General features: G+C 41.7%; 1 protein-coding gene and 1 non-coding gene across 2 annotated transcripts in view; one reads left to right on the forward strand and one right to left on the reverse strand.

Annotated features, from left to right (window-relative positions):
* Positions 1–2,307: 2,307 nt before the first annotated feature.
* On the forward strand, positions 2,308–2,380 carry TRNAA-AGC. Its single transcript has one exon. It is a non-coding gene; the product is annotated as a tRNA-Ala (tRNA).
* A 1,331-nt stretch (positions 2,381–3,711) lies between these two features.
* The window catches only part of LOC124702229 (protein SHORT ROOT IN SALT MEDIUM 1-like), a 10,664-nt gene continuing 569 nt past the window's right edge, over positions 3,712–13,806 (reverse strand). Inside the window, exons 3-20 of the mRNA XM_047234353.1 lie at positions 11,805–12,101; positions 11,600–11,661; positions 10,583–11,290; positions 10,437–10,482; positions 9,816–9,908; positions 9,675–9,730; positions 9,462–9,570; positions 8,773–8,987; positions 8,606–8,669; positions 7,891–8,064; positions 6,648–7,778; positions 6,472–6,546; positions 6,154–6,228; positions 5,479–5,817; positions 4,716–4,952; positions 4,590–4,631; positions 4,395–4,457; positions 3,712–4,078 (exon numbers count right to left, since the gene is read on the reverse strand). Of these exons, the coding sequence (XP_047090309.1) occupies positions 3,989–4,078; positions 4,395–4,457; positions 4,590–4,631; positions 4,716–4,952; positions 5,479–5,817; positions 6,154–6,228; positions 6,472–6,546; positions 6,648–7,778; positions 7,891–8,064; positions 8,606–8,669; positions 8,773–8,987; positions 9,462–9,570; positions 9,675–9,730; positions 9,816–9,908; positions 10,437–10,482; positions 10,583–11,290; positions 11,600–11,661; positions 11,805–12,101 (3,876 nt within the window). The 3' untranslated portion in view covers positions 3,712–3,988. The remainder of the gene's footprint in view (positions 4,079–4,394; positions 4,458–4,589; positions 4,632–4,715; positions 4,953–5,478; positions 5,818–6,153; positions 6,229–6,471; positions 6,547–6,647; positions 7,779–7,890; positions 8,065–8,605; positions 8,670–8,772; positions 8,988–9,461; positions 9,571–9,674; positions 9,731–9,815; positions 9,909–10,436; positions 10,483–10,582; positions 11,291–11,599; positions 11,662–11,804; positions 12,102–13,806) is intronic.

A 13,806-nucleotide genomic window follows, 5' to 3' on the forward strand; every position in this document is an offset into this window, starting at 1 on the left:
CTATAGATGGGTTAGTTTTTGAGGCGTTTTGGTGGAGGTGGTGTTGGTGGTGGTGGAGGTGGTGGTGGTGGTGTAGCTGGTGGTGGTGGAGCTGGTGGTGGTGGTGCTGCATGGTGGTGGAGCTGCTGCGGGGTGGAGGAGCTGAGCTGCTGACATAGGTGTTTGGCACGCTTCAAGGGTAAACCCTAATTCCTGGTATTACATGGTGTAATCATAATGCATGTTGCGTTCGTTAGCTTCGCACATTAGTTAGTGTAATATGTACCGGTAGATAGTATTTATTTAGGACTGCAGGTGCTAGATTTGACAAATGGCTGGATAAATCGCTCAGAAATGAGAGAAAACGCTGCTGGGCTGAGAGCAAAGGAGAGAGAGAGCTGAGATGAACTGAGCGAGCAGCAGGAGGAAGAAGAGACGCGCGTCGGCCGAATTAAAAATGCCACCATTTCGGGCGCGGCCACCCCGACTCGGGGTCAGGGCGCCGAATCTCGTGCCTCGGGATGGCGCACCCCGACACCGCCTGCTCCTGCGCAGGAGACAGACCGACAACGGCCCGGCGTGGCCGACAGCATCGCTTCGGGCGCACTGACCCCGACTTTGGCCATCCCCACCAGATTCCCTCCACTTCGGTTTCAGCGAACCCGATTTTTCTATTTCGGGTTAGCGGACCCCGACGGTGTATTATTTCTGAAATTTGCCAAAAACGACTATTATTTCTAGATTTAATATTTAAAAGTGTATTATTTTAAAAAAAATCGCCTTGAGGAGTGTATGGGATGGTGCTATGCCTAACAATGCCTTCATCGCTGCAGTAATCATTAAAAAACACTTGAAAAGAATTTCATCCCACTCTCAGTATGAAACAGTATTATCTTCATCTTAGTTTGTTTTTCTACCATAATTTTCCACATCTTAAAAACATCAAACACATCTGATTTATGTTTCAGAAAATAAGACGAGACTTCTTTAGAGTAGTCATCAATAATAGTAAACATATAACTAGCACCACCAAGAAATTGTTTAAAGGAAGGTCCCACAAATTAGCATGCACATAATCTAGTAATGTCCCTTAAATGTTATTAATGAAAGCACTGCATTTTACCCTCCTACGCTTACCAAATCTGTAATGCCCACAAAACTTTAACTTGCTCATTTTGCAGCCATGAAGTAGGCATTTCTTTTGAAATTATATCTTGTCATGTTCACTCATATGCCTAAGACACATATGTCACATATTAATTGTACATGGGACATATAAGGATCAAAGCACCACAGGGGACACAAGGATTTCAACGACAAGCTCAATTCGGGTGATTGGGGGCTTCTCGATTAGCTTAGTATGGTGGAGAGGATTAGGAAGTAGCGAAGAAGCTTTGGAGCGTCTCATCAGAGCTCGGGGCGACGTGTAGCGGCGGCCGAAGCTAGGGTTTGGTTAACTCGCATCGTGGCAATTGATGGAGCTGTGCCAAGGGCGCGCATCATGGCCATGACGGAGGAAGAAGAGACATACCCACTGGTCAGCGAAACGGAGCAAAGAGACGTGATATTGAGAGGACCTATCTTGCTTACTCATGGGGGTTTTGCGGAAAAATGGCCTTCACGATTTCCATGCCACTTCACAAAATGTGACAAGTTTGGCCATAAAACTCTCCAATGTGACCAGCGAACTCATTTCGTAAAGTTTTTTATATGTTTTGTGACCAATTAATCGATTCCCTCTTTTTCGCAAGCTTGACGTGATGAAAGGGCTGCTGCTGTTTGCCCTGCTCCCTTTTCTTTGGCTGGATACACTGCAATCCGTGCCGTGGTGGTCTCGGAATGTTTTTCCCAGTTTAAATAGGGGCATGCTCTTATCGCCGAATCGGTCCATCCCGGTCCTTCGCCCAGGCCAATGCCCTGCCCTTACGGGCCGTTAGTACCGGCTGGCCCCAACTGAAAGTCTGAAACCGTGCACAGTCCTAGGGGAACTGGTTAGTTTGGGTTGGGCTTTATCACTACCGCATTTGGCTCAGTTTTCAATCATAATAATTGTTCCAACTGAGCAAGAGCGGAGTGCAGCTACGTCTTGTAGTGATTCTCAAAAAAAAAAAAAAAAAAAAAAAAGAGCTACTCGTACGTCTTGTAGAGTAGGGCTTCAGTTTATGAAGCACAATCTAGCCCAAGTCAAGTGTATGACTTCTCTCCAAGTTGGGCGCCATATGTGGCCCCGAACTCCTTATTCTGTAATGACCTTGGCTAATTGTCCCAAAAAAAACAAGTTAAGAGAGAAGGCATTGTACACTCTTTAGCATCGAAACATTCAACAACGGGGATGTAGCTCAGATGGTAGAGCGCTCGCTTAGCATGCGAGAGGTACGGGGATCGATACCCCGCATCTCCATTTTCTATACTTTTTGTCGTGTGTTTTCATTTGAATAACGGCGTTACTGCCTTTGCGTCCCCGCGTAAATGCTGAACTCATAATGCGCGCTAGCTCATCCCCATACTACTTTTGAAACGCTACGGGCGATTTTTCTTTCCTCATTCTAGATGTGCACGTACGGTCTGTGCATAAAACAAAGATCTGTGTGTTTGCATCTTTGCTGTTGGCGGTATCACAAACAGCTGATCTGCACTTCCATCCAGACGCGTTTTTCTTGCCGCGGTTGCTGTCATCCAGATTCCAGAAGCTAGTGAAAAAGGAAGAAGGTAGGTGCAGGTTGGTCTGAATTTGCACATCGTTCTCTTTTTACTACCGATCGCCGATCATCTGGCTCCCGTTATAAATCTTTCACCATGGCCGGGGTTAACACAGAGCTGCAAGCTGGATCTCCGACGGCTCGCTGATGATGGGCCGCCGCTGGTGCGGCTTCGCGGCCGTCCTTTGCCTCTGCGCCTCCTCCTGCAACGCAGGTATAGTCACTCACTGAGCGCGCCAATCACGGCAACGTTTCTGATGATGTTAACTGACGTGAACTCTCTGTGTGACAGAGCCGATCGAGCCTCTGCCCTTGCCCGACACGCCGGCGAGGTCGCTGCAGTGCTTCGAAGACGGCCAGGTACACGCACGGCAGGGCGTACGTGTGTTTGATATCTTGAAGCGTCCGTCTTACCTTGAGGAATCGTCTCTGTCCTTCTGCTTCAGGTGTACGGGTGCTGCGAGGACGCGTACCGGCTGAGCCCGGCGGGGATCATCGGCGTGCCGCCGGGCGCGGTGGACTACTACTGCGGCGGGCAGTGCGTGGTGGAGACGGAGGACGTGCTCAACTGCGTGGCCAGCGCGCTGGACGGCTTCAGGTTCTACAACGGCGCCTCCGTCGAGGACGTGCGCTACGCCCTCAGGAGGGGGTGCAGCCACACTTTCAAAAGAGGGGACTTCAACGACCTGGAGCCGCCGCTAGGCGACTACCCGGACATCTACGGTGACAGCGCCGGCGACAGGATTATGTCTCATCATAACATTCTCGCTCTTGTTCTCGGTGCCGCGTGGCTCCTATTTCACGCCCGCTGAAGATAGTACAACTTTTGTTTTTGGCTTTACACACCAAGGAAATTATACTCCTACAGTAAGTTACACGCAGTAGAATGGTCCATAGCGACCCATCCTAACACACTTGGGGATCCCAGAGTAGAGAAAGGCAGTCAGGTGCAGATAACCTGCACCTGATTAAGCAAACGCGCACAATATAATTTCTTGCCAGTCAATTATATAAATTGAGAAAAGACTCTCGGTGCAAACAAACACTGCTCAATTGCTTTCTAAGTTCAAGCTAACGTTCTGATCATGCTGCAGAAAAAAGTATGTACCAATTACAAGGAGAAATTCAAAGTTGTACAGTGCATGCTGACAGAAACATGGAAGGGAACTCCTTGATGAGAAAAAATGACAATAAAACTCCTGTCAACTTCATGCACCATCTTCACCACCCTTCAAGTAGATCTTAGGTGAATAAGCTCCGACTTCACATTGCTACTGTCAGGCGACCTCCCACGATTACAAACGAATACATCACAGATCAACCATCTTCACAAGATTTGTGTAGATAACATGATTATCCTTTGCAGAATTGCTTTCAGCAAGCGCTGCCTGCACCAACTCCTGCAGAAAGAAAGAAAGAAAGAAAGAAAAAAGGCATAAAAATCTAATAGCATTTGTCAAAACGCAGAGATGCTTCCTTTGTGTAAACTAATGGAGAATTGCTTATTTATGACTTCATTACATTTTTGGTCCAAACATAATTCAAAATTTTAGAATAGGAAAAGATACTACTCCCTCCGATCAATAATAAACTTTGTACTAAATGCCCGACACTTATTATAGACCGGAGGGTGTAAATAAATTATAAAACAGAGTTACTAGAAAATTTCAACAATTCATGTCTAGGGTAGGTAAATAAGAGATTCAAATATCTGACCTTCACGTCTCTATTGGACAAAAACTTGCCCAAGTTGTCAACAATGCGACTTAGATCTTCAGCCTGCAGGTTACGTATGAACAATGCAACATAAGTACAATAGTCACAAGAAAACAAGAGTGCAAGTACTAATACAGGGACTACTTAAAGAAGGCGATCATGGTTTTGGAAAAAAATTCATCGTTAGCATGTTACCTTGATGTAACCCACTCTATTTTGGTCAAAGTACCGAAAAGCCTGCAAGATAGGGGGAAACCACACACATTAGCAATATATTGGCGTTTATGGCAACTCTTCAATTTCTTTCAACAGAAAATTTACCTGCAACAGGTCCTTATCAACCACATCATGTTTTGTTGAATCTCCTTTCTCCGATACAGCTACCTTCCCCTCCTTACTGGCTACCTTTTCCCCGACTTCTACCAAACCTCCTTTCTCTGCCTTAGTAGGCGTGCCTTCCCCTGAAACAGGCTTTTCTAATTCGATCACCTTCCCTCCTTTCTTGTTTCCTTTAACTTCTTCTGGATTGGACTCGGTACTGTTCAAATTACCCCCATCCTGCAGCATGTGCACAGGTTAATGCAGATACTGAGATACACATAATCTCTTGGGGGAGACAAAACAATCTGGTACATAGTAAAACATTACAGGAACCTTGAACTACCATTCAATGACCATGGAAGCATGTCAGCCGTAAAAGCCACTATATTCGTAAGCTCTAGGTCAAAACACTACGCAAATGTAACAAGTACAGTAGCCTTGAGAGGTTAGCTTGAGCACATAGACAAGCAAGTTTCTACAAGAGTCCAGGATGAAATTGACAATAACATTAATGTTAATGGAAACTGTCCACTTAAAAAGTATGCTCCATATGTCTATTGCTATAAATTCCTTATTGTAAAAATGACCAATTAAGCAAAGGTGCAAATTCCATAATATCTGAGTATATAATGAACATATCTACCATAATGCAATGACTAGATCCCAAGAGAAATGCAACAGTAAAAAATGGCACATCGGACTGTCAGTTCACAATTGTCAATACCCGGTATAATACCAAAAATTGTGTGCAATGAGTGTTTACCTGTTGCTCAGCAGTAGCACCATCCAGGTCATAGTCTTCTTCATATATTTCTACTTCCTCGGGATCTTCTTCATAATCCAGATCTTCGTCCTCCATTTTCTCTTCTGTTTCAGGTTCAACAGGAGCAGCTGGTGTCTGATCTACGATCATGTTTTTCACATCATCTTCAACTATTTCATCGTTTTTTACTGCACTGATATTATTAGGGGTGCTTTCAGTACGACTGTCATCGGTTGTCTTCGATCTCTTTTCTGATGATTTATCGTCTTCCTTTTTTAGATCTTCCTCCCTTGGGCGCTTACGTTGGTTCTTCTTTGTAACATAATGCTTGTGCAGTTTCTGTGAAACAAACGAACATCAAACACCCAGAGGTAGGCAGATACAAATGGGTAGAAACCTCCAGCTAAACATGATAACTGCAACCTCTTGTTACGAAGACAGAACAGAAACCAAGATCAAAAAAAGGCCAAACAGGATTGTTTAGGAACAAGTTACAACCTTAATGCCACGGTTTACCAGGAAATATGATTATCATAACTTAATACTCCATCTGGTTCCCAAGAAGCTTCATCCAAAGGGTACTTTAATATTATATAATTTGTAGGATTTTGTAAATATATTAATGGTCACAGTTGTCTAAACTAACAAAGTGTCAGCAGAGCAAAATAAATTTACCTCAAGAAAAGATAGGATAATGCAGCCCATTCTGAATTGAAGCATTTCACTGAATGACTCCGCAAACAAAGAAAGCTGAAAAAAAAGAGGAGCATATATCAATGTCAAGCAACATGAAAATAACCAGAAAAAGTACTCTATCTGATCCATAATAAGTGTTGTGGTTTTAGTTCAAATTTGCACTAAAACGACAACACTTACTATGGATCGGATGGAGTAATAAAGATTAGTCCTCAAAGTGCAATAAATCACAACTCAATAGTAGTTACATAAAAAAGCAAACATATTCATTTGTTAAGATGAAGATAGAAAATATACCTCAAATACAGACTCCTCGGTGTCATTGGTTGTATAATCTAGTAAGCCATCCAATGAAAGGGAAATTGAACGGAGCTGCAAGTAAGTAGTTCAGTAAAAAAAATGTGGAAGTTTTAAGGTTTGTGAGCCATGACCTACACGAAATTAAAAGGAAGTACAGAATACATTAGGCTTACTTTAGAGTTTTTACTCTTTTTCATCTGCAGAATGAATCCTGGATGCTTAGGAGGTTCATCAGATTTTTTCTTTTCTTTGGTATCATTAAGTGAATTTAGCTTGGGATCCTTCTGCAGGTCTTTACTATTTTTCTCTTTATCATCCTTTGTCTTATCTTTCGTTCCACTTACCCCTACTTCATTTGTATCTTTTTCTTTGACAACTTCCTGTTCATTAACCTTATCTCCATTTGATTTTTGATTCTCGGTACATATGGTCCCTTTATCAGCCTTTTCTTCTTTCTTCTGATTTGAAATCACTTCAGCAGCAACGTTTGACCCTTCTGGCAGCTTAATCTGCGAATTCGCAGCATCAGTTAAGCTTACATCACAATTTTCCTGTTGAATTTCCCCTCCTTGTTTACTTGTTTCAGCAGGTACAGTAGACTCATTCAATTTGGATCCTGAAGCAACAACTTTTCTTTTAACAATCCTTCGAATTATTTTCTTCTTCCCGGATTTCTTAGTCTCGGGCTGGCTGATGACGGCTCCATCCTTCTCTTTACTAACATCCACAGTTGTTTGCTGAACCTCCTCTTCCACAGTTTTGCTAACGGTTTCTGCCATGACAGTCTTGTCAACCTGAGACGAATTGTCAGATGAAGCTTCAGCAATTGGCTTTTCGCGAACAACTTTTCTGATGACCTTCTTTATCACTTTCTTTCGCGTGGGCTTTTTATCCTCAACGGCATGGTCAACGGGAGCGCCACCAGAGGTATTTCCTTGAAGATCTCCACCATTATTATTGTGCTCCTCAACTTTAACAAGTTGTTTCCCTTCATTCTCACCAAGCTTTGCCTCTCCATCTTTGCCCTGCTGCTCATCCATTTTAGTATCAACTTTCTCGACTTTGGTAGCATCCTTGCCGATATCAACCTTCCCTAAATGGTCTCCACCTTGCTTATTGCGCTCCTCAACTTCAATAAGTTGTGTCCCTTCTTTCTCAGCAAGCTTTGCATCTCCATCTTTCCCCTGCTGCTCATCCATTTTAGTATCAACTTTCTCAATTTTGGTAGCATCCTTGGCAATATCAACCTTCATTAAATGGTCATCACCTGTTCCTTTCTTCTGTTCTTTTGTATCACCAGGGACCTAAAGTATGACAGTCAGAAAGAGATCTGTTAGTATTGATTATTAAACATCAACTCAAAAGATAACTAAGTATGTTGCTACAAAATTGTCAACCAGCATAGAACAAACTAACCTTTTCATTCTTTATAGTCAGTTTTTCTCTGTCTGCTTTCGATTTTCTGTATGCAATCCAGGTATTCTTCCATACATCTACTGAAGGTACACATTCTGACAGGTTTGGCACAAATAGTACAGTAATCTCTTTATGACTAAAGAGCCCATCTTTGCCAATTCTGTTGTAATGGATCTGCAAACAGTACACGTTAGAGAAATCATGACGATTTCAGTAGTTTAGGTCGGGTGGGGACTAGGGCTGGATTTGTGTCTCGCAGATGTGCAGCAAAATTGTGCTAAATTAAAAATTATATGGACTTCATATGACGACAAATGCACATACCAAACGCCCTCAAAAGCGCTTGTAGAACTCGAAAAAATATGATTTAAGATGTGTGCTATAACCTGCCAGGTAGGAGTCATACTGGTCCAACACATATTCCACTTCGGCTTTATAGAAGATGTTGCAGCTTGCACGTAATAAACATATTTTGGTCCATTTTAAATCAAGTCATATACTTTCTATGCGGAATATATCAGCCCATGAAATATCAGTCAGTACAGTAGTAATAATCTTCCATTCTGATGGAACTGAAACGTCTACAATATAAACCTACATCTTTCATTCCTTGATGAGCAACAATAATATCTTACTACTATTTCAATCTGATGGAAGCATACTGTTTCCTTAAATGAAGAATGCAAGCAAGTTCATCAGAAGTCCAAAATAATACCTCGAGGAAATGATTCCAGTGGGTGCAGTGAGATAGATCAACCTGAACCAGTTCCTTAGTACATCTGCACAATTAAAGTGAATTTTAGCACAACATCCAGTTCGAGGAATAAAATGAATTTCAGTACAACTGCAGATCATCCATCATGTGAATATTTGATTATATACCTGATAGCAGTTTGAATCAAGCAAGAACAGTCAGTCGATGGATCTCCACCATCCATTGCTGCATTCCAAGGACCTCCAATTGCAACAAGTGCATGATCCTTCTTAAATACAGCAAATTTTAAGACATTGTTCCAGTGCGCTATTCGGTCCTCAGCACTTCTCAATGAACATATATCAGCGAACGCACCGTTGCTCATGCCACTCATCAAGAGAACCTGTGCACCATCATCAGAACAAAAATATGACAAAGGACCAATTTGGCAATACTTCAAAACTTAACAAGCTTTAAAAATAAACAGCCAGTACATCCTAAGCATACATAACAATCTTGTGCTTTTTTGACAATGTAACATATGCATAATGACAATTATGTCATTTAGTACTCGAGTAAGAATCCTGACCAAAAAAACTATGAAAGCCAATGCCTTCAGATAATGCAGTACCATAACTTATAGTACATCGCATGGATTAAGAAACTACAAGGGATGGTCCGAACATTCTACAAGCATGAGTATAATTCCAACAGTGTGCCAAAAGATTGCTATACGTATTGATATACATTATAGATTTGTATGGTAATATGAGGCACTTATAATAAACAAATTTTGTTAATATAGCTACTTCTACAAATAGGTAGCTCAATCTAGTCCTTACTTTGAAACAGATAACACAAAATTGTAGACACAAACCTTCACATTCCAAACGGTGTCTGGGGTGTTGCTGCTGTTTGATTTCTCTGAAGATAAAACTGTTCTTTCGTCAAACTTTTCATCCACTTCATGGATGTCATGCTCCAGGCTGTTCCACGGCAGTTTCAAAAATAGGCTAAATTAGTGCTCCTAAAACAAAGAATGAGCACTTTGGCCAGCCAACCATATTATGCAGTTAAGCAGAAAGCATACCTGACTGGTGTACGCATTGAAAGATTAAGATTTCCTTTAGGCCAATTCAAGACAACCTATAAAATAAATAAATCGCAGATGAAAAAAAGAATCCTTTGATTCCACATTGGGCAAAAATTGAAGGATTGATATAACACGAACCTTACAAACATCTGGAGAAATGACTAGTCTAGGATATCGTTTCGTCAAAGATATATAGTCCCTATCAGCATCCACCAAGCGAAATGGAAATACCTGCAGATGAAAACCTGGCTAGCATTAAATTCATATAATAGGAAGCAACCCAAACAATTCCATAAATGCACCCAAAGCCATAATCAGTTGCACAAGGGAGAGGCAAACAGAGAAGGAGACAAATGCGTTGATGATTGCACTTTTGCACCATCATGCATAATGGAGTGCGATTAAGGTGGGGATGGTCATCGAATTGGAGAGAGAAAGCATCTCAGGATTTTTCATATCACAATGAGAAAAGCGATATCTTGGCACCAGATAAGGAGAAAAGGCTACTACTACTACTAGTAGTAGAGATTCTGAAACAAGGATCAGTGAAGATGGATGAACAAATGGAACTCCAGAAGCAAATAGAACTAAATAGTTCCACATGTGTATGCAGAGACAGGGGTGCAAAAAGGAACTGGCTTCAGAAGGACAAGAATCAAGGGGCTTTACGACCAGGAGTACATCAAGGAGATCGGTAAGCCCCTAACATCATTATTAATGGTTTGAGCAACAATGTGACAAGCACAGCTATCCATTTACCTTGCAAATATATTCTCTCTTTATTTGTTTAACAGGTGTACGAGGCCTTCAGGACAACAAACAAAAGAGTTAGTTATAAAGGCTTCACTGAAGATGAAGCAGCAACTTGTTGCATCCAAAAGCTACAAGGAAACATGGAGGTCCACCTATGCACAGCACCACGTCGAGGTGAAACACGCCGCAAAGGCTTCTCGGATCTAACAGAAGAAGATTGTAGTCGTTCAACAGGTCTTCTTGGAGGAGTGCGCTCCCGCCTTGGAACAGCCACATGCTTCCTATCCCGCTCCCTCTCCTTCTCCCGGCGTACACGAAGATGTTCTCTTTCTCGTTCACGTTCCCTCCTTTCACGCTCCCGTTCCCGCTCCCTGTCCCGCTCTCTTTCAATTTCACGGTGCCGTAGCTCTTGTTCGTATTCCCATTCTCTTTCCTTCTCTTTTTCCCACAAAAGGTCCCTTCGACGCTCGTCATCTCTTAGATCCAGTTCACGGCGATAACCAAGTCGGTCTCCTGTTCGCTCATCGACCATGGAGACGCCTGGATGTAGACGTGGTAAGATGCTATCTCGGTAATCAGATTCTGAAGCTGGTTGCAGCAAGCTTTTCCCTGAAGCATAGTCTCGTCCAGCGGGCAGACCCACTCCAAAACCACTGCTTGATGATCCTTGTCCATAGACAAGGCTGTCCATGGTTGACCTCTGAGTTCTTCCCAACACTGAAGCTTGCTGTTGGCCTCCATATGGAACAGATCCAAGAACAGGCAAGCTGTGATGATCTGCTTCTGCTCTTCCATATGCACTAATTTCCTGGGATCCTTGATGGATTGGGCCCGTTCTTCCTGCAAAGTAATCGGCTTGTCTGCCAGAAATGCATACTTTTCTCAGTGCATGTGCTATGTTTTGTTGTGGTGAAAGACACAAAGGTCGCTAGTTAGCTATATATTTAGTTTTCGAAGGCTATCAAGAGATTTTGTAAAGGAAACCAAAACATACTGATGGGCCAGAGATGTCTGGAAGAAGCAAATTTTTATTTATTTTAGGATACCTTTGAACTGAACCTTACAGTGATAATAATAGAAAAAAATAACAGTTAATACCGATAGGTAAATAGCAGAAGTAACAATAATATAAAGCAAAGCCTGCCGCAGTCATTTGAACAAAAACGTACCGTATATCAGAAGCAGGCTGCACTTGAGTTTTTAGGAGCTGAGGATGATGTGTTGCTGAAACCTAAAATTTTAGTAGCATTTCAATAATGAGAAAGGGTGAATTATTAAAGATCACAATAAATGAGAACAAAATGATATCTTGTAAGGGAGAAACAAATGTGCGTGTGTGTGTTGTGTGCGTGTGAGAAAGAGAGATAGAGAAACCTGATGGCTTCCAGGAATATGATCAGGATATCTTCTCTCCAAATCATTGAGGCCATCTCTCCTACCAATATTAGCTGAGTGTTCACCATACACCCTTCTATCCAACTCATAATCTGCGCTGTACTGGTCTAGCTTTGGCGCATACCCACGAGAAGCTAGATAGTCATCATTTGGTCTTCCCAGACTAGACCCTACAGCTCCAGATGAGAACTTTGATGACTCAGAGAGCGTTGTTTGATGAGCTTGCCGGCTAAGAAGTTCCGAAGAACCTGGGCCATTGCTAGCAAGTCCACCAGCCTGCAAAATATATTAGTAGGACATTAAATTATTAATTGATATTTTCTGAAACAAGATCATGTAGCAATGGTAGTTTTCCCCGTTGTTCAATACTTCAATTATACTTTGGTGCCAAATAACTTGATCCATACAACTAAAAACTTGACCAAAGCATCAATTAGGTGAAGTAAAAGGGAAAGAAAAACTTCTTCACGAGATCTGGTAAGCTTGTGATGCAAAACACAGAAAACCCAAAATTTACTAGAAATTAGTTGACATGGACTGAACACCGAAAAACAGCAGACTAGATTTCTGGTTCATCATTTACTATATGTAGAGTGACTTAATGAGGAAAATCTCAAATGTTTTCAGGGTTGCAAACACCAATCTTCTGAGCCATGTTCGCTACCCAGAACAACTCAGACATAACCAGATCTATGTTCTGAACACTGAACAGGGTTGGGAGTGAGAGAATTTAAGAGGATAAACTTGCCATGCTCTATAGAATTTAAGATCTATGGTCTTCATTTAGATTTGTTATTTTAGTTGATAGAGAAGGAAGTCCGCAAGTTGAACATCAAGAAGAACATCATGGCTTTGATATACCAAATCAGCTTAAGAAGCTGTTATAATGTGGTTGTGGCCTTGTAGGAGCTCTGGCTTTCTATTTGTACCTAGTAAATCTTATGCAAATAATGAGACCATCAGTGTCATTCTACCCACACAACCCACATAAAGGTCAGGATGTCAGAACTTCATCCATCTTCAGTTTCCGAATTGTTGGGGGGGCTCTCACTGAGTCCATAAGGTACCCAAGCTACCAGTTTGTGATAATTTAAGGTGTTTAAGACTGATGCCTCCCCAAAGGCATGAGAGTGGTAGCTGTAAAATGATGCATATGTTGGGAAAGAAAAGAAAGGGATAGTGTGAGTACACTGTTGCTTTAAAAATTATATAATATATAAAGCTCTGCACCTACCATCAAAAAAATTCAATGGGAGGATTTAGCTTTCAGACTGAGGCCCTAGTGTGGATAAACAGCTTATGTTGGAAGATGGCATCAATTGGCCAGGGAGTAGAAGAGATTGTTAGGAGTGAAAAGATAAAGACAATGACAGAACAGGCCGTACACAGGTTAAAGATAGAACTCTAAGAGCAATATAGCTGGTGAATGGTGATTCCCTTTTCTCCTTAGGTAAACAGATCTCGCTTATCACAGATGTTCATGTGGGTCCATTAATTCCCTAAAGCATGTAGCTCATATTTAGATGGCATTGGAGAGTTAGCTAGTAACATTGACTGCCTTTACTTATAGAAGATGTCATTGGTATATATATATTCGAATACAACACAAACCGACAAACGACAACTCACACATCGAATGACACATGTAATATCTATGAACAGGAAGCAACACTATTAGGAGACAAACATAATTGCAACCATATTCAACTGTAAGGGGACACCTAAGTAGGTCTCGCTTATGGCTTATCACAGATGTCCACGTGTGTCCATTAATAATTCCCTGAAGCATGTAGCTCATATTTAGATGGAATTGGAGAGTTAGCTAGTAACATTGACTGCCTTTACTTAGATAGATGCCTTTGGTATATAGGAATACAACAACACAAACCGACAAACGATGACTCACACATCCAACTACATATGTAACATCAATGAGCAGAAAGCAACATTAGGAGACAAACATAATTGCAACCATATTCAA

The sequence above is a fragment of the Lolium rigidum genome, chromosome 3 (assembly GCF_022539505.1).
Source record: "Lolium rigidum isolate FL_2022 chromosome 3, APGP_CSIRO_Lrig_0.1, whole genome shotgun sequence".
In the NCBI taxonomy this organism is placed as follows: domain Eukaryota; kingdom Viridiplantae; phylum Streptophyta; class Magnoliopsida; order Poales; family Poaceae; genus Lolium; species Lolium rigidum.